The sequence below is a fragment of the Rhinolophus ferrumequinum genome, chromosome 11 (genome assembly GCF_004115265.2).
Source record: "Rhinolophus ferrumequinum isolate MPI-CBG mRhiFer1 chromosome 11, mRhiFer1_v1.p, whole genome shotgun sequence".
In the NCBI taxonomy this organism is placed as follows: Eukaryota; Metazoa; Chordata; class Mammalia; order Chiroptera; family Rhinolophidae; genus Rhinolophus; species Rhinolophus ferrumequinum.
In genome coordinates, this window is record NC_046294.1 from 3,029,427 (window position 1) to 3,055,013 (window position 25,587).

Genomic DNA, 25,587 nt, shown 5'->3' on the forward strand with positions numbered 1-25,587 from the left:
GTGAAAATACTCACACGGAAGGAACTGAGCCCTCCAGCCCACGGCCCGGTGAGTGAGCCGGCCGCATGCCCTCCGGCCAGCTGAGCCGTCCGAGGGCTGCAGCCCAGGAGGCCCCAAGGCGGAATCACCCTGCCGACAGGCTCCTGGCTCCTGCGGCCACACAACTGTGAAGTAGTCATGTTCGTCATTAAGTCATTAAGCTCGATAGGAACGTGTTGCCATGGCAATAGATAATTAACACACATACCATGTTTTCCTTTTTACTCACTGCAGTGTGTGCACCGGGGGTACGGGCATTCTGTCTGCTTTTTATTTACTGCTGTAACCCCGAGGGTTTAATGACGCCTGGCCCAAACTAGTTGTTCAATGAATACAGGGGCTCACGATATAGCAGTGTACATAAAAACACACGCTGTTAAATAGACAAAAGTCTGATGGTAACTTAAACTTCCAAGTGTGAATTCTTGTCACTGAAAGATGAACACTGCTGATCCTTAACAACATGGGCGTTAGGGAGTCTGAGAAGTCGAACATCGACATACGACTTTTGACTTAACTACCAGTACTCTACTGTTGACCAGAAGCCTTACTGTAACACAAACTGTCGATTCGCACATACCCTGTATGTTGTAAGTAGGCTAGAGAAAAGAAAATGTAAGAAAATCAGAGGGAAGAGGAAATCCATTTACGGCCCTGTGCGTATTCATCGCTACCCTAAGTTCACGTCGTCTGTCCACAAGCTGAAAACTCCCATGTATACACGGACCTGCACAGTTCACACCTGTATTCACTTACCCCCCCCCCCTTTCTTTTGCCTCCCCTTCCCCCACACTCCAGTACAAGCCGTTGTTTCTCAGCCTAGTTGTGTAGGACACAGCTCCCTGGCCCATGCTGGTGTTATGAGCCTTGCGCTGCCCGGGCTGAGGCAGTCTGTCGCTGGTCATCGGTCAGCCACTCACAGCAACTCATGGCAGCTCTCGCCAGCTGCCGGCCACTCACAATGGCTGCCGGCCATTCACGCTGGCCACCGGCCGCTCATGGCGGCACACAGCAACCCGCGGCAGCACATGGCAGCTCACGTCAACCTCCGGCTGCTCACAGCAGCCCAGCTCCAGGGAGAGCTGTTGTTTACAATCTTAGCTGTAGAGGGCGCAGCTCACTGGTCCAAGTGGGAATCGAACCAGCGACCTCAGCATTAAGAGCACGGCGCTCCAATCGCCTGAGCCACCCGGCCGGCCCTCACTTACTCTTAATTACTACTTCAAAGCTGTACTCATTAGCACTGAACTGTGTTTAAGAGGTCACATTTTATCAGAATTTCCATTCTTTAAAATCTTTAAAAAAAAGTACACTCTAAAAGTAAACGCTTAGCCAGAGGAAGGAAAATGGGAGGGGGACAGCGAGAGAGAGAGTGAACTATCAGCACTTTCTTTCCAAACCAGTGGCACAGTCCTACAGCACACAGGAGTGGTGGGGCACGTGCCGGCCAGGGAGGCCGAGGAGGCAGGGAGGTCAGGGAGGCCGGGGGATCAGAGAGGCTGGGGGGTCAGGGAGGCCGAGGAGGCAGGGAGGTCAGGGAGGCCGGGGGATCAGAGAGGCTGGGGGTCAGGGAGGCTGAGGAGGCAGGGAGGCCCTTGCCTTGGAAGGCTCATCTCGCAGCGCTGCCAGGCGGCCTTTCTGGGGGCGTCGTAACACGGCACTGCTGCTGTAGGAATCTGTGGGACCATCGGCCACGGGGAACCTGAAATCCGGGACACTGCCCAAGTGGGGTCGGCTAAAAAATGAAAAAAAAAAAAAAAGGTCGTTATTAGAAGAAAAGTGAACTAACTTTGTTAGTCAAGCCAGAACGAATCCACTTGGGAAATAAATCATTTCACAGACAAAGGTCACCACGGAGGGCACGTCTTCCACTCCCTGCCAACATTTACTGCTCCAGCCCCACCAGGAGGAAAACCAACGCGGACGTTACAGACATGAAGAGATGGAGTCCAGCCGCCTGGGACCATCTCAGGTGGAGTCCTCCTTGGCTGACTGGGAAGCACACCGACATGTCACTTCCGGCCTTCACCTGCTGTGATTTCCCCGTGTGCCTGGTCCCCACGCCCCTCCATCCGAGGTTGCAGGAGCCCTTGAACCTCAGCTGGAGCTTATAGAAACTGATCTGGCAGCTTGCTTTCATGTTTCTGAACAGCAAACATGCAGATCTGCGTGCACGCAAACTGACAGACAGATGCCCTGGCTGAAGAAGTCTACAGAACACGTGGTCAGGGCCTGAGCACCCACGACGGAGACGCTGCAGTGAGCCGTTAGCAGTTCACCTCAGAAAAGGCCCTGCGGGGGACCCACCTTAGCTGTGGGCACAGCCCACAACGTAATCTAACAGGTCCCTGCTCTCTGGGAAACAAGGATGGCTGCCTTCATTTTCAGAAGTCCTTAAGATCTGGGGCAATAAAACCCACGCATCTGGTAACAGTTAAAGAGGGTCCCCTGCTTGTCCACACCATCTGCAGACAGGGCCAGTGTGACACGCCGACTCACCTACTTCTGGTTCACACACCTCTACACTCTATAGAGAAATGGCGTTTTGAAGCGCTACATATGATTTTATTCTCGTTTATAAAATATCCCAGTCCGGAATTTCCCTCTGACCACAACTATCATTGTACTTCCTCTATTCCCTTATTCCTGATGAAACTGCTCAGTCTGTGTCAGCAGGTCGTGTAGCAGTGGCTTTGGGGCTATGACGCATTTCAAAATCAGATGAAAGCTACACATACCGCAACTCCTGCACGTAATTTTGGAGCTTCATGGATTCTCTGAAGTCCACAAATGCCTCCTAATTCTGATACCTTTCCAGGATTACTTTCCTCCCAACCCTGCTGCCACTCTGCAGCCAGTCATTTCCAGACCCACGGTGTTTTTCTGTACTATATGCCCAATCTATTTATGGAAGCCCGTCCATCAGCTTGGTTTCCACTCCTCCAGCTGGGCTATCTTTTTTGCTGGAGAAGAGCAGAAAACCAAGCTGACTGACTGCACTGTGAAGTCATGCCAAGTAAACTGAGCTCACTCGGCCGGCTGCTTTTCACGCCTCCCCACCCAACGCCTCAGCCCACGCCCACTCCGACTCCTCACAACTGCTCTTCTAGGCCCCCTGACAGGAGACCTCTAGATCTCATTGCTCCTTGAAGCAAACCCCTTCCTCTGTGCCCTGCCTCTCCTGCCCACTGTCTCCGGACCACACAGCCATGTGTGACCTTGGCCATGACTGGGTCCCGCACCGGCTCGGCTCCCTTCCTTCCTCCCACTCCCCAGAGAGTAATACACACTGTGTCCACTGCTCCTTCCTCCATTTACCGGCAAATCAAACGCACATCTTGTCTTCTTTAATCCCTTCGCAGGGGGCCTGTCTCTGCCACACTGATTACCCTGGCCTTTCACCTTCGATGACCTTAATGGGCAAATCAATGATCTTTGTCCTGATTTGCCTCCCGTGTCCCTCTCTGGAAGCATAATACGCTCTTCCGTGAAGTCCTACCCCAGTGGTTCCAAAGACAGGGAAAGTCCTGGCTCTGCATCACTGTGCCCGTCTTCGCTGATCTCTCGTTTTCTAGAAGTAGGTTCAGTAGGGACAGCCCTAAGATCCCCCAGACCTCCCTGGTGCCCTAAGTTCGCAAATGCACAGGCTCCGAGCTTCCTCCTAAATGCTATTTCCAGCAGGAGTCTGCTTCCTGCAGCCTCACGAATGTCAGCATCGCCAGTTAACCAGGAAATAACTTTTGCTGAAGTTTAACTCCCACTTGATGACCAGTTGCCAAAAAGAATCAAAAGAAGATTTTAAACGCCTTAACGGGAATGACTGCTCTATAACGATGAGTAAGAAGAAAACCCGGACGCGGGCAGTCATTCAAAGCCAGGTGGTTCACCCCCGCAGCACAGCTCAGTCATGTTTCAATAGATTTTAAAATGACTCCATGTTATTAAGCTTCAGAGTCTCTTAAGAAATATAAAAAAGGGTAAGTATTGCACTGAACACACGGATTTTAGGGATTCCCTCCCATCCCAGCGGTGTAGTCGCCCCCTTGGTGACCCCAGTGCCCTGTGGATATGACTGTCACTCCCAGGTACACAGTGCGTCACCCGGTGCCTTGGGCTCTGTCCTTCTCCCCACACGGCCAATCCCTCAGTGAACACACCCAGCCACGACCTGACCAGCCCACCTTCCAAACATCCTCCTGTGTTTTGGGTTCTGTCACTGACATGACTCCCACTGTCGGAAGTACCAAACCTGACCTCTGGAGTGACATCCTCTGCCTCTCGCTTGCTAGTAAGCTCCAAGCCCCCTGGGGCCGGACCATGAGCTCTGTCCAGTGACACTGCCCACAGGCCAAGGATATGCCCTGTGCACACACGCCAGGTGCCAAGACGGATCGGTCATTGGTGAATATCGTACCCGTGGTGAAGGGAAGCACCTCTTAGCCTCATCTGGTCCAGCTCAGCCCTCAAAGCTTCGATGTTTAGTACGAGCTGATCCTACAAAACAGCAAATGACATACAGTGCAGCTATCTCAGGATTTAGAATTATTTGCATCAAGTGTGCTCAAGTGTTGAACCTCACCACAGTGGGTTAAATTAGCAGTTATATATACAAAACATTTCAATTCTGAGAGAGTTTTCTCCAGGAGTCCTAAACAGAAACACTCAGAGCTGCAAACTAACTTTAGAAGCCCTAATCATAAAGACACATCTCAGTCACAGAAGCTTTCAGAGGAGAAACACCAAGCCACTAACTGGTAAGTGTAAAGGGAAGCAGAGCTTTTTTGGGGGGGGTGCTGTGTGTGAACGACGCTCCCTTTCTACTGCACAGCTCTCCTCCCTGTTTGTCTCACATGGAGCACACACACGCTCGCATGTCGTCCGCATGCTCCATCTCACTCTGTCCAGAGCACATCAATAGTAAGACTGACAAGCGCTTTTAAAGTCACCCAGAAAGCTGGGGGTCCACGCTGTCCCACACAGGAGCCGCTGGCCACATGCGGCTCCAGAGCACCCCAAAGGGGGCTGCTCCACAGTGGGATGTGCTGAGACTGGAGAACTCACAGTGGATTTCAAAGACAGTACGAGAAAAAGACTGTAAAGTAGCTCATTAATTTTTATATCAATTACATGACAAAGTAACATTCTGACTGCATTGGGTTAAATAAAGTTAATTGCACCTGTTTCTTTTTACTGTTTAAAATGTGGCTACTAGAAAATTTTAGATTGCCTCCATGGCTCATATTCTCTTTCTGTTGGACAGAACTGTACTACATGAAAGGTTTGTCGGTGTTTCAGATTTCAAACGAACCCAGAAAGGAATCACAACTCTGAACCATACACACCGCCACGCTCCAAATCCACAGGAGCGCTAGAAATCTTACAGCCGCGGCGTCGGCGTAAGGCAAGGCTAACTCAGCTTCTGCCCTGCGTCTCTAGTGATTACAGTAACGATGAACTCCACTCGACTCAGCTCAGAATGGGTTTCCAAATGATTCAGAGGTATAAATACCTTATCATGCTGAGTTTCTTCTAACTGCTTTTTTGCATTTTCAACTTCTCGTAATAGAGAATTCTGAAAAAGACACAGATAGTCCTTTAGTGTTGACTCTTGAAAACATCCCACGTAACATCATATGGCTACATTTCTGTTTAAAATAAACAGTACACCTCAGAAAAGGAATGGACCATAGAATGTACTAATGGGTAGTACCACAGTCCCAGAGGGAAATGGTGACAATGTGGCCAGAAAAACTTGTAATAATAATTTGTACATACTTAATTTTCTTCTCTGATCGATTTTCAAAATGTTCGGTTATGTCAAGTTCATGGTGTAAGTTCGTTTTAATTAGTTAAACTGGTTTGTACTAGCTCTTGAAACTCATTGGTCACTGGGAAACCTGACACAAGTTTCAAATGCATAATTCAAATCTCAGATAAAAATATTCCTTCCTACCTTAGGTTGGTCCACTGATCCCGGATGACGTGAGCTCACTGAGCTATGTGGTTGGTCTCTTAATAATGCATCTCACAATGGGCATTGTGGAAACGTGTCACATAAATCATAGCGACAACTGGTCTCCCTCAACGAGCATGACCCCGGTTAACACCTTAGGGCAGGCTCTGGGCCTCCGCTCGCGGCACCCTGGTGCCGTGAGGCCAGGTCTTATCGAATCTGAACCCCACTGGCCCCATTTGAGCTTCTCTGATACAGATTCTAGGCCACCTCTGCTCTCTGGTTACACCTAGAATATTCCATGATGACAGGAGCACAAGTCTGGGCAGAGACGTTTTCCAAACCAAAGGAAAAGAGAGAAGGCAGGAGATGGAATGTGAAGCTGTTTGTTTTCAGTTGATTACATCCTCTCTATTGCACCAGACTCCTATGATGTTATGTTTATAAATGAGACAGAAATTAACTTCCAACGCAAGACCAACAAAGGGGTGATGAGGGTTGGCCCCCAAAAGGATTCTAGTGCAGGGACTGGCAAATGAGGGCCTGTGGGCCAAACCTGGCCCACGGCCTCTTGCAGCAAATAAAATTTTACTGAACGCAGCCACACCAATTCATTTATATATTGTCTACAGCTGCTTTGTGTTCATTATTGATTAGCATGAAATTATTTCAGTCATCAACATTCACTACCTGCTCCTTTAGAGAACAGTTTACTGACTCCTGTTCTAGAGAATAAGAAGGATAAATAATTTTCTGTGTACATGAACTGTGCAGGGCATGGCAAACGGTAAGGCAATTCAGTGAGTGGCTGACAGCTGTATTCTCCCACTTTGAAGGACACTTCCTGTTCTCTGTAATGGTTGCTAAGTACTGCCGTACACTGGTCCCCACGTGTCTGTCAGCGGAGGGGAAGCTTCAGTGACGTCGGGACCCCCACCTTATCTTCTAGGGCAGCCATCCTCTCCTTAAGGTGAAGCTGAAGCCTCTCGTTAGATTCTGAAAGAAGCTTGTCAACAGTGTCTGACAACCGTTTATTGTGTTCTTCATTCATTTTTTCTCTCTGCCTTGCCTAAAATAAGAGAAACAAAACCTTAGCAGCTTCAAGCAAAGGCATGACAATCACTTCCAAAGTGCCAAGGGCGAGTGCTGGGAGTGGCACATGCTGGCATTCCCTAGGTCGTTCCTCCCACTGCCGTCACAGTGGACTCTGCACGGTTACCAGGATGGACATGGGTGCAGGGAAACGCTGGGACACGTCTCCAAGAGCTCGCTAATGAGAAAGTCCCACTGCTTCTGTTCAGAGGAACACTGATGGGGCCTCAGGAACATCGCCCATCAGTAACAGGCAGGCGGACACAGGAGGCAGCCTTACATGCAGAAACGAGCGTATTTTTATGGGGATCAGCTTATCTACATGCTGGTGGAGGAATTTCCCCACGTGTAAATAGAAGCTTGGGTCTGGATTCGGGGAATGGGAGGAAGAATTTAATCTACAAAGCAAAAGGTAAAAAAGTTCACTTCGGGAAAAACATCAGTGGAAACAAAGACTTTCGCCTGTTTTTCTTTATACTCCTACATCCCTTGAATTTTTTGTAATGAAAACTTGTATTAAAAAGTTACAAATAATTACCTCAAGTCATTTTAAAATGTAGAAACAAAGTTGGTAAGTCTATGTTTTACAAAACTACCATTAATTTCATGGATTAAAAAGCTTGTTTTCGTCCCCAATCCTGCAGGAACACAGAAAACAAGTGGAGGGGACAGGCAGGGCTATCAGGCAGGCACACCCGTCAGGGTGGGTGACCTGAACGCAGCCGGCGATGGTGGGCATGGTGGCCAGTGCTCAGGGGCTCCTCCTGGGTGGAGGGCAGCGTGGCCAGGGGCCGAGACGCGTGCTGGAGCCCAGGCAGGAGGAGCGAGCACACAAGGATTCGCCATGGGACTGAGCACTGTAGTCATCACTGCACTTCGGTTTCCTCACCTGTAAAGTGTGGGTGCCAGAGCCCCCCTTTTCTCATGGCGTTGTAAGGATTAAATAGAGAGCACTCAGAATCGTGCCCAACACACCCCAACTACCATCTGGAGGAGACCCCACACACCAGACAATAAGGTGTTAGCATGTGAGAATTTTTAAAGCAAAACTTAAAAGTTTACTTTGAACTGCCTCAGTTATAAACAGAATCCTTCTCAACACTTGTCCTTCAAAACTGTAAGCCAGTTCTGGAAGTAACAGTGCGTCCTAAAGAGGCCAAAATCTGATTCTCTAAGAGGTGAGCGTGGACGTGATGCGTGCGTTGGCAGGCAGGGGACTTCACTTCCGGGAAGCTCACGTTCGATGCTTAGTAGTCCATGGCCAAGAATATAGGTTTCTGGTGAAAACAAAATCCGATGGCCTTGAACAAACATTCAAGGGTGGTGCCAGCTGGACCTGGACTGCAGCTCGCAGATTCCTGGATGTGCTACACTGACATCTGACCGACCCTTCAGGGAAACTCAGGTCTCACCTGACACGACCCTCCCCCGCCACGCTGTCAACGCTGCTTCTACCACAGCTCAATGGCGCTTGTCCCCTTGCTCGGGAATATCCAACTATCCCCACAAATACCTTCATGTCCGGAGTAATAATGTGGTGTTTTGGGACCGAGGGCAGGCCTGCGACCTGGATTGGGGACTTGAGTGTCATATCCTAAGCAAGCAGACTCAACATCTCGGACCATGTGCCTTACTCTGGTTTCAGGGAGACCCCAGGCCAGCACCTCAGGTTTGTCTGAAGGGCGCCGGTAAGGTCCGCCCTGCACCTGGTGCAGCTCCCCTGACAGGCCAGTCAGGGCAGGAAGCAGCCTCCTTGGAGGTGGGCACCCAGGTGCCCCTGCAGCACTGCCCACAGACACCAACTTCTCCCCCTCCCATCGACGGTGACACGAGACTGTGAGTGTGGTGGGTGCACCTACCGGCAGTAAATAAAGCTTTATTGGAACACAACCAGATTCGGCCATACACTAAGCACTCACGTGGTGGGGGGAATGGGGGAACCAGCCGGCACAAGTGCAGAAATGAAGGCGGCGCCCCCCGGCCCCGCCCCCGGCCCCGCCCCCGAGCCCCAGCTCGAGGTCACATACCCGCTGCAGTTCCTGATTCTTTTCCTCCAGCTGCGCCTCCATTTGGCGTAGCCTCTCCTCAATGTTGCCGTGTCTCTCCTCCGCCTGTCAGCAAACACAGTGTAAGTTCCGCCGCCGATGCCCGCCCGCGGAGCGCAAGCGCACTGCCGGGTAGGACATGCACAACATGCTCGCGGGGCCGCTTCGGGCCACGCTGGTCCCACGGCCAACGTCCTCTGTGGCCTCGGGCGGACGTGGCCTGGGGGGCACGCCCTCTCGTGTGGGTGGCCTGGGGCATGGCTGGTGCGGGTGATGAGCTTGGTGCGAGTGTGCTTGCCCCGCCCCGTGCCCCGTGACCGTGTCTTCCCAGGTCCCCCATCCTCAGTCCACAGAGCGCGGGAAGCGGCAAGCGCACAACAGCCATGGGCGCGGTCTACCTTCCTAAGCTGGGAAGTGAGCTCGCACAGTTTAGCTTCCTTAGCAGCAGAGCTTCCAGAAGACAAAAGGTCAGACTACAAGGCCAACCAGGGACAGGAGAGATGCCAGGGAGAAAAGAAACCGAGACTTTAAACGCAGATCACGACGGAAGACGAGAGGCTCTGTCACTGCTGTCAGCAACGAGCTAGCTCTATGGAAGGTCGGGGCAGCTGTACCATCTGACCGACCAACGTCAGCCTGCACCAGAGCGGCCTGTCCCTACTCTAGGCTCCCTGATCTGAGCCAGGTCAAGTGGCAGAGGTGCCCCCAGGGGCTCCCCGGCCTGGGGCACGCTCCGTTGTCCGGCTGGCGCCAACTGGCACTGCAGGGCTGCCGCGGCTAAGCCCAGGAAGGCTGGCTGTCTGTGGCTGTGTGCCACCTCCCGTGCAGGCCAGCCAATCCCAATCATTCTGAAACACCTGCTCACCTGTACGCCGCCGCCTGCACAGAGGGCACAGGGAGGCCGGCACTGTGTCTTGCACATGTCCAACTGATATTTTTTTTAAACAAGTGAATGAATAAATTACTTTAAAATCTGTTTATTACGAATTTACTTCGATTGTCTTGAGAAGAAAATGGTCTTTTCCTATTTCTGAGAAAAACTCTATCCTTTTACACAAAGCTTCTAGTTTTTGCTTTGAGTTGCTGACTTAACTCTACCGTGTTTCCCCGAAAATACGACCTAACCAGAAAATTAGCCCTAGCATGATTTTTCAGGATGACAGCCCCTGAACATAAGCCCTAACGTGTCTTTTGGAGCAAAAATTAATGCAAGATCTGGTCTTATTTTTGGGGAAACACAGTAAGAAGCAGTGACTCTTAGATCAAGCACACTGGGGACAAACAGAACAGATCTGACATACTGGAAGGAAATTAATTTAGGTACAACAAAAGGGGCAATACCTGACATTTAAAAAGTGCACCAATCTCAAACAGAATGACACTAAAAAGAAGGCTGAGCTATTTCATGGACTTAGGCGAGCAGACACAAGTACAAGGACCAACATGGTCCACAAATCACCATCACCACCACCACCACCACCACCACCACCAAAACCCCATGCGTTGCCCGAGGGGACCCCGGGCAGCACCTTGGAGAGCGCCGCCACCCTCTGGGCCAGCTCAGCCTCCACCTCAGGGAGTGTCTCCGCTTTCCGCAGCGTCTGCTGCAACTTCTGCTCCGCCAGCTCCAGCCGTTCTTGTAGCTGCCGGTTTTTATCCTCAGTCTGTGAAGAGAGCACAGCATCAACTGTAGCAAATCCAGCTCTTTCTGTTTTTAATAAATTAGAACAAAAAATCTTCATGCAGACACTGAAATTAGTTCCGCGGGAAGCAGTGCTGTTCGGGTGGCAGCTCCCAGCGACACTTTTCTCCCTGTGAGGACAACACCCAATTTCTTGGGCCTTGATGTCAGTGTGCAAAACACCTCCTGCCAAAGTGTTTGCTTTTCCTAAATATCTTTAAAGAAGTCTTCCAAAGAAAAGTTCCTATACATTAGAGAAAATCCATTTTCTGTAGGAGTTGACTCATTCTTATTGACAAGTTCAGGAAAGAAGGGCTCAGCACTAACCCTCCTTAAAGGTAATGAGACCCGTCCTCACAGAAGGGGGCCAAACCACGGCTCCCATCTCCTCTGAAAAACTGACCTTCCAAGAGTGCGCCTCATCAAATGCCACTCCAGTTATTTTTGTAAACGTGTGATTATTCTTTTAAAAAAATCCTTACTCTAAAAAAACTTCAATGTAGAAAATGTAGCCAAAAGATTTTTTTTAAAGAAAATTTAGAAATCATCTGTAAGTTCAGGGCTCCTGAGAGGTTAGCATCTGTTTAAGTGCAGCTGTCTCCTTGCTCCTGTGTGCACATAACTGTCTGTAAGTGTCACACAACATGCTGTGCCTTAAACCCCTCAGAAAACGTGCGTAATAGTTTGTGATCTGCCTTTTAACGTCATTACTGTGCGCGTCTTACCTGCTCTTAAACATCCTTCCACAACATAATTTATAATAGCTTCCTAGTATTTTATTTTTCATTTTTCTTTTGGGCCTAACGATACACTCTATAACCTCACAGACAAACTCACTGCATTTTCAAGAAGCCGGATTTGGTTTTCCCACTTAACTCGGGATTAGCTGAGACGGCAGAGAAAGAGCAGCAGCGATGGCTTACCATAGACCGTGTTTCTGCGTTTTCCTCTAATTACACTGAGCCCAGCTATTAACAAGTAGCCAACCAACTGCCTTGAAGTTCTCTGCTACTCTCTGCTCACTTGGTAAAAAAGTTGACAAGCAACAAATTAACGTTCCGTTAAAACAAAACAAAACACAAGAAAGAATCAAGGAGTGTAGCTCCATAAAACGGTTATAGGAAATCCTACATGATTAAAACTTGTCCATTGAAGTAACCCACACTTTCAAACATAACCATTTAACATCATAAAAACTTTACATTTGGACTTGATTTCCACCATGAAAATCACAGGAAAAAGGTCTTTAACTATATTAGTAAAAGCCTGACAAAGTTCCAAAAGAACCACTACCTGTCGATGCATGGAGTCTTTATTAGCAATTTCATTTTCAAGTTTATCATTAAGGTCGTGCACAGAGGTGGCTTCACGCTGTGCTGCGAGGTAGCGTTTCTCAAGGGTAGTGATTCTCTCCTCCATGTCTTCCTTCTGGGCCATGGCCTATGTTAGGTATTTCAGAGGGAAAAAAGGTAAATAATACAGAACACTTTAGTATACTTAAGAAAGAAAAAAACTGGACTAAATCCTAATTTTCAAATCCAATATAAAATTAGTGTTCCCAAAACCACGTGGAGAGAGATGCCAATGTTCTCCAATGTGAATGAAACACGCCTGCCTCGCATATAAATATGCACCTAAATACATCAGCAAAGACTCATCTGTCTTCATACTATGTCTGGCCATAGTTAACCGGGCTTAGCCTTTTCTACATAGTACAGCGGTACGTCGGTTTTCGAACGTGATCCATTCCAGAAGACCGTTCGAGTTCTGAAACATTCGAAAACAGCCGACAGCTGGGCCTCAGGATCTTGCACTCAGTGGAAGCTGCGTGACGTGTTTGACTTCCGAGGCGTGTTTGAAAACTGAAGCACTTACTTCCGGGTTTACGGCGTTCTCGTACACCGAAATGTTCGTCAACAGAGACGTTCGAAAACCGAGGTACAACTGTATTTCAAAAACTGTGTATAATAAAATATCCCAGCGCTGCTAGAATTCCAGGTGAAGGTCTTTACAACGAAGATGCCACTGTTGGCCTCACGATACAAGCAGATTCATACAGCACAGGGCGTGCCCCCTCAAGGGACACAAGAGTGGAACCCCAGAAGTCTTTTTCTTGGATAACAGTTGGATAAAATCTTATCCAATTACCACAAAATTAAAGTGACAATACTAACAATGGAAATAGACGTCAAAGTTTGATTTAACGACCTCTGACCTCCTAAAGCCTAATTCCGTAACAAAGTTATATCACATAGTATCAAACACTGAAACCAGGGCACGTGCACCTCCTGTCCCCACCTGAGAAGTTCATTTAGGTACCTCCCTGTTTACTAAGTAACTAATGCTAGTGAAGTCTTAATATTAAAAGTGATGGGTCCTTTATCACTTTGTGAGGGGTATAAATAGCTAACTAGTACATTATTTTGTACACCTGAAACTAATTAAAAACTATAAAAAAATAAAAATAAAACCTGCGTAGTTACGGTTGCATTTCAGATAAACAACAAGTAATTCTGTAGTGTATCTCATGCAATATTTGGGACATAATTGTACTAAAAAAAAAAAATCTGTTGTTTCCCTGAAATTCAAGTTTAACTGGGTGCTTTGTGCTCTGATGCCAAAAAATAAAAAAGTGATGGGTCTTAAAATAAGAATTTGAAAATTCTCTGCATATTAAACTTTGCCATATAAATAATCTCCTCTTGCCAAAGACTCATGTAACTAAACAGGTTTTACTATATATGCAAATATTGTGCTTTGTTTTGAATTCTTACACAAATCAGCCCCACTGAGCTACTAAACAGAAAGCACACCTGGTCCACGTACACGCTCAAGGTCTGAAAGGGTCTTCCTGAGAGGTTCTGTCTGACATGGTCTCATGGGGGAGGGCGTTGGGGGGTGTTTTGTTTTGTTTACAGTGGACAGGTTAAAGCAACAGGAGGAGGCGCCACAGAAAAGTATCAGCTGTCATTGGTTTTTATGACAGTTACAGAGTTGCTCATCCATCCTTATACATATACATCGTGTGCCAGAAATGAGTGTATTTCTACATTTTTTTTTCAGCGTGATCCTGAAGACCCAAGAGTGAGCAAACTCCATTCCACTGTTAGAGTGACCACCAATATTCAATATCATTATTAATTCCTGCAAGGAGTAGGACGTCAGAAGACTAGACGACCGTCAATGACGCTCGCTCCCTGAATGTTCAAAGGACGGTGGTTACACCACTTTAATTGAACTAGCAGATAACAGATGTCAACACTGCCTCATGTAAGTGTGCAGGAGACAGAACTCTGAGCATACGAAGGGTAAACTCAGACAGCCGAGAACTCGGAGGAACGAGGAATCCACAAAGCAGGGAGGGCACGACAGTCACACAGCAGCTTAGCCGGAAAGGTGGTCGCATGTCCATTCTGTGGCCGCCAGTCCGAGGGACCAGCAGGACCAGGTCGCCACCTTTAAAGACCTCGGGGAAGGGAGAATGCGCCACAAAATGGGAGGTGGCCTGTCAGTCTCACGGCACTCTTCCATTTTGCTGTTACTCACACGATCACGCAAAGGTTGAAAGCAACTGAGGGAGTCAGGGACAAAATGAGCAAAACCATCAGACCAAAGCACCCCAAACATTCAACTCAGCGACAGCACTGCAGCTGCTCTTCTCACTCACTTCACGAACATCTCGCTGCAGTTTTGTGTTCACTTCCTCCGATTTGATGAGGTCTTTCCTCGCGGTGTCCAGGTCTTCTTCCAGCTCGGTCACACGAGCGGAGAGGGCAGCCAAACGTTCTTTCATCTGGCTCTGCTCCCGTGACTGCTTATCGATGACCTCCTGCAGCTCGATGACTTTGGCGAGGTCTTCCTCGTGGCTTAACGAGCCATCCGAAGATCTCTGATGGGGAAACACATTCTTAAACAGCTGTTTGGGGGGCTAGGAAAGAAGGCACTTCTGGGAAACAGGGAGAATCAAAATTAATTGGTGCAATCTGTGGGATGACACACAGTCACGACCACTCGAGGTCCAAACAGGCTGTGGCAAGTTTCCCAAACAGTCGTGCCCGTGAACTGCGGACACAGGAATTAGAAAAAGATGAAGAGAGAGCCGCAGGACTTGCCTTTCCATTCGTGCTCGGCGTGTTTTCTTGTTCATGGTTTATGTCCAGCACCCCATCTGTCAGTGTTTTTTTCTGATTATTCTGTTCTTTAAGAATCATTAGCTAAAATCAAAAAGTCGAGTGTGAGAGTCAAGAAATAAGACAGCAAAACTCCTTTTGGAAAAACACAACTGTAAACATAGCATAAGAAGACTCTATATAGTGATGTTATCCATCCTGAATATAACCAGGTTATAAAATCACAATTTATTATCTATGGGACAAATGGGGACTTAAGAGATTCTGCGACTTGCAAATGAAAGTCTAGTTTACTAGTCATTAAAATGACCCAGCGGAGTGGGTCCTACATCAGAAAGACAAATCACAGCTGATAATCCACTACTACAGCCTTCATAATTTTTTTTAAATTAATGGATAAAATTAAAAACCCTCAATTCAAACTATATGATGATTTATTGAGCTTACTTACCTCTTTGTGTGTGGCACCTAATTCTTCTTCTAACAAACTACACCTTTCAAGTGCTACTCGTAACCGCTCTCTCACCTGAAAATAAAAGGGCTGAGTCTGTATATGTATTTATTTAATTCTCACCGTACAGCTATCCTAATATACTACCAGTGTAATAAAATAGAATACCTCAATGTCTTTCATTGATGTTAATGTCAAGAAAACGTGCTTGTTCATAGCTTTAAATCTTAAGTTTGAGAACAATCTTTCCCCTAAATGAATTATATCACCCAATGCTTAATGACAAATCAACTTACAGAATATAATAAATTTTAAGACATTTATGCCAACTACTCCTTTTACCTATACAGAACTCTGTCTTCTTAGAGGAAAAATTTCTTTATAAGAATTCACAAAGCTACTAAAAGTAAACTAAAGCTGCACCAACAAACTTGACGCCCGCCTAACAACACGGCACGTGTTCCAATCCCGAGTGACTGTGGCGCCGGCACCTTTTCATCCAGAGCTTTGTGGTGCTCGAATAATGACTTGAGAGCTTTCAGTACTTCCACCTCACTGGACACGCCCGCTGGGGACTGCGCCTGCCTCTTCACCACTGTCATCCTGAGAGACCGCTCGTGCCTGGACACGAGGCATTCCAAATGTTCTAGCAGCAGCTGCAAGGAAAGGGAGAACACGGTTACGGGACAGTTTCCCTTGCACATGTGAATCTGGGCAAACAACTTCCTTCCATCTCACACTGAACGCAGTCTGACTCCCTTTCAGTCTAAAGTTTGAGAAGCCACCCCTAACTTAAAATATCATTCATTCTCACCATGGATTTCAAGCAAGATATGAGAACGCTTAACTGATCAGCCCCAGTCGAGCCAGTGGGAAAACGCTGCAAATGTGTTTAAAACCAGAGTGGATGGTCTCTTGAGTTTAAAGACAGCCGGCAACACTGAGCCCAACAGTGACCCCGAGGAAACGTCAAACGACGAGAATGCACCAACTAACCCTGGTGTTGTTTCTTTCTGCTTTCAGTTCAGCAATTTCTTCTTCCCTTTCAAGGAGCTGTTCCCGGCATACATTGAGTTCTTTAGTAAGTGCTGCAAACTCCTAGAAAACAGAACAGAGAAAGATCCCTTAGGACAGATTCTCATCAGGCCTCTTCCGCCCTGACACAAAGGCAACTGCGGCTGTAGGGGCCTCTGACCCTGCAGAGAAAGGAGGGCGAGCCACCAGCCTAAGACCACATGCTACCTTAACTCAGACCACCTGCCCCCCGCCACCTGAGCCCTGACACATGGCCGGCCCGCCCGCCTTCTCAGGATCCAGGGAAGTTCTAGGCATTCTTCTGAACGTGGATCCTGACACCAAGTGGATAAAGACATTTTTAACTGACTAGCAGACATGTGACCTAGAACCACTGGAGAGAGTAAATTACGAGTCCTAGAAGGCCACAGCCCCTGTACCCAGCCTCCTTTTCTGACTAAGCTGATTCTCCTTGGGGGAGGACCACAAGGCTATGGGGCACCCCCGGGAAAAGGCTGCTGCTACCCCAAGGCCAATCTGTTATCCTGAGTAATTGGTTCAAAGTCAACTACATAAAATGGGCTTTTCACAAATGCTGGTAAGTCTTCTGTAGAAAGGGGAAGCTTGAGAAGACCTATTTCTTTAGCCAAGTGGGAAAGCCTCCAGAGGACATCACTGAGAAGAGTGATGCCAGGCACCCCCTCAGCCCCACGCTGGGTTAGTTCTCCCTGCAGTGTGACTGCCCGCACGTGAACATGACCATGAGCTGCGTCACAGGAAATGGACTTGTTCTCCTGCCTCCTGTCAGGTTTTCAATGGCACAAAACCTTTCTGAAATGATTAAAATTATCTGCCACTGTTTCACTATATTTTAAGTTTTTCTCTTCAAAGGACAAAGGAAGGGATAAAGGTACACTTCATAAGTAACCAATCTGACATTCAAAATAAGAACAGTGGCTGATGTAGGTAATTGTAGAAAATCAATTTATAAACAGGTGGTGTATTCAAGTTCATTCGTAAATTCATGCTTTGCAAGCCCAAGTTAACTTCACCACAGAAATTACAGCACTTATCAGAGTCTGACTTTCCAAGGCTAGCCCAAAAAGCCCGTCCGAGCCATTACAGAATCGGGATACTTAGCCGTGGTGATCAAAAGCAGCAGTGGAAAAGAGTAAAATCCAAATATGTATCTTTCCTTGAATGTTCTCATTTTGGGGGAAGCAGATAATTTACAGAGATCTTAAAGGACACTTGAAAACACTGTCACGGATAGAGGAAGCTAACGGTCACTTCGTCAAATTTCTCTTCTAAACTAATATTTCCTCCTCAAGAATCCCCGATGTGGGTGATCAACTTCCAGCTGACAGCACGAGGAGCTCAGCTAACCCCAGTGAAACTGGTGAAAACTACATTTTAAAAAACTCACAACTATTCAAAGCCTCTGACGATCCTAAGAGCAAACAACAAATGAAGAAACACCTCTTCAAGAAAATCTGTGAAGGCTGATAAGAAAGGGTAAAAGTCTGTGATATTTGCCCCAAGACTGCTCGCTCCCCACCCACCCACCCGCACTCCAGCCCAGGCAGGTGTGGTTCTACTGCAGAGGCGAAGGCTGCAGCCAAGAACAGGTTCCCCTCACCTCCCCCCCCAACAAGAACACAGGGCCCCCTGGGGACCCCCCAGAACCCAGCCAGAGGGTCTCTTCCTGGGAGGAGCAGGACAGCAGCAGGTGTCATCTTGGTCCCCTGGTGCAGGTGGGGGCTCGCTGGGTAGCCCAACTCCCATCAAGAAACGGAAGCTCCGGGGTGCGGACCGTCCCGCCCCTGCTCCCTAAGGCAGTGGTTCCCGGGCTGCAGAGGACCCCCAGCTGCTGCTGCCCACCCCCACCCCCACCCCCACCCTGACCGATGGCTCTGCTCCTACAGCAGGGGTGTCACTCAGAGGAGCTGGCCCTAGTCCCTAGCCCAGCTCCAGAGCCCTGGTTCAGAGAAGCGCCTGATCTCTTCCCAAAGGAACCGACTTCAGGGCCAAGTGGACGCTAAGGACGTGCTCTCAGGAACAGTGGAGACTGCGGGGAAGGGCAGCTGGGAGGAGACTCACTGATGGAAAGAGGACGCGGTCTACACTGCTCCGTGGACCCTCCCAGGATCAGAACAAATATCCAGCATGCACCTCGGCTACAACTCCTGAACAGGATTCTTTGTACAGAAATGTGTACCCCAGGGCATTGTTGAAGACAGTTGAGCACTTGGCTGGCAACCAGTGGGGTTTAACAGCGGGTGTGGTCAGGAAATGAGTGGGAGAGCCCTACCAGTGCAGTGTCACTGTCACCCAGGGTAACTGGGCATGCCCAGAGCTGCACCTCCCTGGGGAGCCGCGTCACAGGCTGATGGGGTCACGTAGCCACTCAATACACTATTTTAAAGGGTAACTGTTACGTTATGGATACAGCTGACCTGACCGCAAACAACATGGTTTGAACTGTGCAGGTCCACTCACATGTGGACTATTTCACCTGACCCGTCCCGTTCAAACCTTGTTGTTCAAGGGCCGACTGTAGTCACCTGTACATTGAACTGTGAGGGTGGTCGGCACCCCAACTCCTGTGTTGTTCAGGGATCAACTGCATTTTACCACAATTTACACACACACACACACACACACACAGCTCTTTGGAGACAAGGCTGCTCCCGAGAGCATAAGATTAGCTCAAGAATAAGGACAACTCTTTGCTCCAGGATTTCAATGAGACCTGCAAACACAAATAGATTCCAACAACACTAACAGAAATAATCCAAGTGTGTCTAAAACCTGACAAAGATTCTGTCAGGTGTGAAATATCCTCAGAGCCCAAGCAGGCAGCATTCAGAAATGGGCTTCCCGGTTGGGAAGCTGCGGGGCGACGTCTCCTTTCCGTGTTCTCCCCTCCAATTCATTTTCTTTCCTAACTTGCAGAGATTTCCTTTCTGTGTGACAACATTAACCACACTGAACTCTCTGACTCGCGTCTCCTCTGGTCAATGACTTGCGTTGACGCTCGCTCACCTAACACCTGACACTAACAACAGACTGGCGGCTCGTTATGGAGATCTCGTATCAGAAAACATTGTCTGTTGCAGGTAAAAGAAGACTGACTCCAAGCAGCCTAAGTGGAAAGGCGGTTATTGTGCGCGTGTCAGGGGTGCCAGGGGAGCTGGCCCCAGGCTTGCCGGCGTTCAGGGCCTGCGTCATCGGATCACTCTGTCCCCCTTGTGCTGCCACCTGAGGCAGTTTTATGACGAAACTGCCAATTCACTGATTATGTCCAGGCCCAAGTGTACCACTCTGGCCAGTCTCCTTCTCATTCACCAGACTTCAGATTGTTCCTGTCAAGCCTCCCTGCTCATCTCCTTCCTGTCTGTCCTGCTTTACGAAGCCTTGGTCGTTTGAACGCTTACACTGACAGCTGCCCCAGACTACACACAAGGAGCAGACCGACCGGTAAACGTCCTGTGAGGTGAGGACTGCGCCCTGGGGGACGGCTCCGCGTGACCAATCTCCAGATGGTGGGGCCAGGCTCCCGGCTCTTCCTGACTAGGTTTTGTGGTTGGCACTCCCCCCTCCTAGTGTCCCACAGTCGCCCCCCCAAGGCCTCGGGCCAGAACTAGGTTCCCACGGGGACTCAGGGCTCCTGCTGCCTGGTTCCACGGCAGATCCTGTTAAGAGAGCCACCTCGGCGGTGTGTCCTGGCCTCCCCAGGCCCCCACTTCCCAGAAAGCCCCAATGTATGGGGGACAGTGGCCTTGGGCGAGGGACACTCCTCCAACCCCAGCTTCAAAGAGGGAGTTCTAACTGCACTGAACACGTTAGGCCCTACCCGCGGACCTATGGAGCCTCACCGACGCCCGCTTACCACGGTCCTCTCGTTTCTGTCCTGAAGGGTTTTGTTTTCCTTCTCTTTCCAGGGCCTGGCTCTGTTTTGGTGTATTTGCTTCTCTTAAATTTTACCTTCCACTGCTGTGTGTGGAAAAGAGATACGGCAAAGCATCAGTTTATGCTGCCGTCCTGACTGAAGTCAATTCATTCGAGCAACGGCTGCACAAGCGGTCCAGCTGATGCCGAGGCGAGCCTGGCCTCCCTCGGGGCGCTCCCACAGGGCAGCCAGACACGCCGGCGATGACCCCGGGATGGTCAGGGCGCTGGGGAGGTGCTGCCAGGGGAGCGGAGGTGGGTGCGCTGACCCAGATTCACCCAAGGAGATGGCCCCTGGGGTGAATTCCGAAGAGGAACCGGCCATCTGCACAAAAGCCTGAAGGCGTGTGCTCAGGGAAACGGTGCGAGCGGCGGGACCATGCTGCCCGTGTGCACCAGTGGGGAGCCCGACAGCATCCTGAAGGCTCTGGGGGTTTCTATCTACAGAGTCTGAGAGGCCTGACCAGGGAGCGCACAGAACTGCAAGTCCCAGGCAGTGCCTGGCACAAACGTGCGCTCGAAATGGGTCCACGGGACACACGAAAGGCCCTGGAGCACCGCTGAAGCTGGGCTGGAGAGGGGAGCAAGAGAGCCAGCGACGAGTCTACAGCGATAACCCCAGGGAGTGGGGTCTGAATTAAGACCCGTACTAGGGAGATGGAGACCAAGAAAGAGTTCTCAAAACCCAAGCGCCCACTACGTGCCACACGCCCGGGCTGAGAGCGTCATCAGTCTCAGAAGGCCGCCCTGCACACTGTGCTCAGGAGAGCCTGTCCGAGGGTGAGGCCCGAAGCGGGAGGCCAGCCAGGTGCTGCATGAAGCCGGCAAGCCCAGGGCAGCTTCTGCACGTGTGTGACAGCAAGTGGGGCCAACAGGATCTGCTGACAGGCTGAGCAGATCCGACACAAGGCCAGGACGACGCTGGGGATTCTGGCAGGAAGGAGCGAGTGAAGGACGAAGTCACCGTTTTCTGAGAAGGGCGCGACAGCGGGAAGAACACATTTTGAAGGGAGATCCAAAAGCCCAGTTTTGAACACACTTAATTGAGATGTTATTAGACATTCAAGCCGCAGTATCAAGTAGACAACTGCAGTGCCCAGTCTGGAGTTCTTGGGAATGCTGGCGGAAGTGGGGTATCAGCTTTACTCCACGCCAGGCAACGAGGCCCTGATGCAGAGAAGAAGACGCGAGGTAACGCCGGGCGGCTGGGCGACGAGGGCACAGGACAGGAGCCTGGGGTGGGCGGCAGGCAGGAGCACATCGTGGGAGGACGACCCAGCACATCACATGGTGCTAGGAGATGAAGTCCCCTGACTGAGCATTGGTGGATCTGCTGACATGGTGGTCAGCGGGGACCGTGACAACCCCAGGAGCAGTGCTGGGGACAAAGGCTGACTACGCAGTTCAGTAGAGAGTGGGGCGGGGGAGAGAGAATGGGAGGAGAAGGTGTAGAGCAGTGATTCCACAGAAATTCTTTCGGGACACTGTGCAGTAAAAGGGAGAAGAGAAACAGGGCAGCGGCTACAGCAGACATGGGGTCAAGAAGGGCCGTCTGTAGGAGGAGACACGTCTGCACGCTGAGGGCGAGAATCCAGGGCAGAGGTGGGACCCGACAGTCACCGCTGTGAGTGGCTGAGAGCGCCTGCGTAAGGGGGTCCGTGCAGAGGGGCCTTTCCCGGAAGCACACGGCTCGCCCACAGGGGAGAAAAGGCAGCCGAGAGCAGGCAGGGATACAGACAAACAAGCGTAGGCAGACGTGCGGTGGGAATTTATGGAAGTCCGCTCCCGGTTCCTTCTAAAGTCACTGAGAAAACAAAGGACTCTGCATTCGGTTGGGATGGGCGAGGAACACTGGGGAGGGGGAGGAGAAGGAATGAAAAAGCCATCCGGAGAGAGGGGTGGTGGTAGGCCAGCCAGTCACGCCACCGTGCCAGCGTGCGGTCCACTTCAGGTCACTCGGTCACGAACGTGGACGGAGAATGGACTCACTGGGTACTGGTTTCCGCCAATACGTCTGATGGTGGAAAGAGGCGAGAAACCGAAAGGCTTGCAAGGCTGTGGTGATCACGGACCAGGGGACTTCAGGGGGTGAGGAGGTAGGGGAGACATGAGAAGGGCGAGGGACACGACAAGGTCGCAGGGTCGCAGGACGAAGGTCCTGGGAGGTTGAGTATCAGTGTTTTGTTTTTACAAGCGTTACTACCTGCCGGGAACACATTTCACTGCGTTTACTTGAAGTACCGGCCAGAGCATAACGAGGTGAACACTTGGGGGAGGGGGCGCCGTGCATCCTCTCTCTCTCTCTCTCTCTCTCTCTCTCTCTCTCTCTCTCTCTCTCTCTCACACACACACACACACACACACACACACACACACACACACACACACACGCTAGCAGCAAGGAGTTAGTTACTACACTCACATCTTGGAAACAAAGGATCCAACGGAGCCCCATTTTCACTTATAAGCCCCTTATCCCATATTCCCATCACCTTGATTTCCTTTAACCCTTTCATCACCAGAAGCAAGCCTATGTCTTTCTCAACAGTTCCCTTAAGTTTTTCTAAACAGTCCAAACCGTCTTCATATACCAATGAAAAAAGTATATTTCATTCCCATCATTTTGGTCAACTCTAAGTGTTTCTGACAATAAATTTAACAGCCCAAAACATTCTGATACCCTACACTGGCTTTGGTAGAAAACAAATTTATAGAACTTGACAATTATTTTTACTCCTTAAAGAAAAACCTCTCTTTGCTCAAAAGAATTCAACAACTGAAAAGTATCAAAGTAAATTTAAACTGAGGAGTTTAGATAAACATTAGACAGGAAATTCCAAAGTTTAAGATTCCAAAAGCATGTTCGAATGTGTACTGTGTTTGTATTATTATTGCAAAAAAACCCAGTACAGCCCGAACAACACCCAAATATGTACAATGATCTACTCTATCACCATCACAGGAATCTAAGTGTCAGCATCTAAATTTTCTCCTCCTTAGGAAAAAATGTTTGTTTAAAAGATACTGTAAGCTAAATATACTACTTGTGTAAAGTGACATTCTATTTACTATAATTAAACTTTGAAGTACTTTTTGAAAATGAATAGCTACAATCATCATTGGAATATTTTCATTTTAAAGTATAAGTCCGAGCAATACAGGTTTGTGTTTCTGTTTGACATTTTCTAGGACTGAGAAGAGGGAAAATAACATTTAACCATTAAAATCAGTTCAAGAACTTAGTTTCACATAATGCTTAAAAATGTCAATATTTACCATTTCTGGACAAAAGCTTAAAAATGTCAATATTTACCATTTCTGGACAAAAGCTTCCGATCTGGATAATAGGTTCTGATTATACAAAGCAGACACTATGGATCAAAACCCACCATCAGGCCAATTTTAAATTAATCCCTGTGGTTCCATCCGCTCCTCGCAGCACCCCAGCAGGTCCCACCCTCGCGTGGCTCCTGACCTGTCCCTTCTCCTGCCTCTTCCTCTCTCCTTTCCTTAGTCATCCCACGTTACATTTCTACGTCTTTTATTCCTTATAATCTCCATCAGTAGTTCTGTTTTATTTTTAAATTACTTTTCATTATCTTCACTAACCTGCTGCTGAAACAGGAATAAAGCTTCACTGGAGGCAAAAAGCCTGTGCTCTTGGTGTAGGGACATGGAGTGTGACCGAGCAATGGAAACGGTCCAATTTTTAGCAAACCAAAGTGTCCTTCAGCAGGTGAGTGGAAGGACACCTGCTGTGGTCCATCCAGAGAGTGGAAATTATTAAGCGCTAAAAAGAGCTCCCAAGCCATGGAAGGACATGGAGGCAATGTAAACGCATGTGACTCAGTGAGAGAAGCCAGTCTGAAAAGGCCACATACGTGTGACTAACTCAGAGACATGCTGGAAAAGGTGAAACTGTGGAGACAGTGAAAAGCTCAGTGGTTGCTAAGGGTTGGGGGAGGGGGTGAACAGGTGGGGCGCAGAGAATTTCTGGGGCCATGAGATACATGGTGTAGGACACTGTCATAGTGGATACGTGTCCTCAGACAATTGTCCAAACACACAGAATGTCCAACACCAAGATGCGCCCTCGTGTCAACTGTGGGCTCCGGGTGACAATGACGTGTCAGTGCGGGCCATCAACTGCAACACATGTCCCAGCTGGGGAGGGGCGGGGTACCTGGGAAATCTCAGCACCTTCCCCTCAATTTTGCTGTGAAACCAAAACTGCTCTAAAAAATAAACTCTATTTAAAAAGAAACAAACAAAGACCCTGTGCGTCTTTGTGAAGTTTTGGCCTAGCAACTAAGGAGCGTGCACTGTGCGTGTGTCCAGTTCCAAACCAGCGTCATTTAAGGCTGAACCTGCACACCTTACTGTAGGATGTGGTCTGCTCACCAGGCACAAGGGCACTGCCAGCTGGTAGTAACAGAAACACAACTGACAATTAACCTGGCCTGCCCACTCTGAGATTTGGTCATTTTGACAATTTAACTTTTTTTTATTCTTGAGAGAACTGCATTACTTCAGAATAACTGAAATACTCATGTGAATAGTTCACAAAGCTATTTTAAATTAACGTCATTCAAATTCATAAAACACGTGACCACCCTGCTTTTCTTTCATTTTTAAAATACTTACCGAGATGAGTCGCTAGCGTAACATGCACCATCTTACGCACTTGCAAGTGTACAGTTCAGCGGTCTGTGGTGTAGTCACAGCGTTGTGTTTCCATCACCACTGTCTAATTTCAGGACATTTTGGACACCCCCTCCCAAAAGAAACCCTGACCCATTAGCAGCCACTCCCCGTTACCCCGGCCCCCGCCCCTGGCAGGCATCCATCTGCTCTGTCTCTATGATTTGCTTATTCTGGACATTTCATATAAATGATATCATGCAACCTTTGTCCTTCTGTGCCTGGATTCTTTCCCTCAGCATGATGTTTACAAGGTTCATCCCTGTTGCAGCACGTGCCAGAGCTTCATTCCTTTTCACAGCTGAGTAATATTCCACTCCACAGATGGCCCACATTTTGTCTATCTGTTCATCAGTGATGGACACTTCGGCAGCTTCCCCTTTCCAGCCATGGGGTATAACGCTGCTGTCAACATTCCTGCACAAGTTTCTTATGTGCATTTAGGCTTTCTTTCCTTTTGGGCATACCCAGGATAGCTTCACAACGTACACGAGCGAAGCGTTCCGTTCCTGTTGCTAACTCCAATCTAA

At 48.9% G+C, this 25,587-nt stretch overlaps 1 protein-coding gene across 3 annotated transcripts in view; it reads right to left on the reverse strand.

The window, feature by feature from the left end:
* The window catches only part of PPFIA1 (PTPRF interacting protein alpha 1), an 83,694-nt gene that overhangs the window by 34,167 nt on the left and 23,940 nt on the right, over window positions 1-25,587 (reverse strand). For 2 of the 3 annotated variants that reach the window (XM_033119937.1, XM_033119938.1), the window contains exons 3-14: window positions 16,388-16,489; window positions 15,883-16,047; window positions 15,392-15,466; window positions 14,923-15,024; window positions 14,478-14,699; window positions 12,104-12,250; window positions 10,659-10,793; window positions 9,112-9,195; window positions 6,930-7,061; window positions 5,549-5,611; window positions 4,454-4,533; window positions 1,639-1,774 (exon numbers count right to left, since the gene is read on the reverse strand). In XM_033119937.1, the coding sequence (XP_032975828.1) occupies window positions 1,639-1,774; window positions 4,454-4,533; window positions 5,549-5,611; window positions 6,930-7,061; window positions 9,112-9,195; window positions 10,659-10,793; window positions 12,104-12,250; window positions 14,478-14,699; window positions 14,923-15,024; window positions 15,392-15,466; window positions 15,883-16,047; window positions 16,388-16,489 (1,443 nt within the window). Of the gene's footprint in view, window positions 1-1,638; window positions 1,775-4,453; window positions 4,534-5,548; window positions 5,612-6,929; window positions 7,062-9,111; window positions 9,196-9,527; window positions 9,603-10,658; window positions 10,794-12,103; window positions 12,251-14,477; window positions 14,700-14,922; window positions 15,025-15,391; window positions 15,467-15,882; window positions 16,048-16,387; window positions 16,490-25,587 lie in introns of all 3 variants that reach the window. The other variant, XM_033119936.1, reaches the window with a different exon arrangement.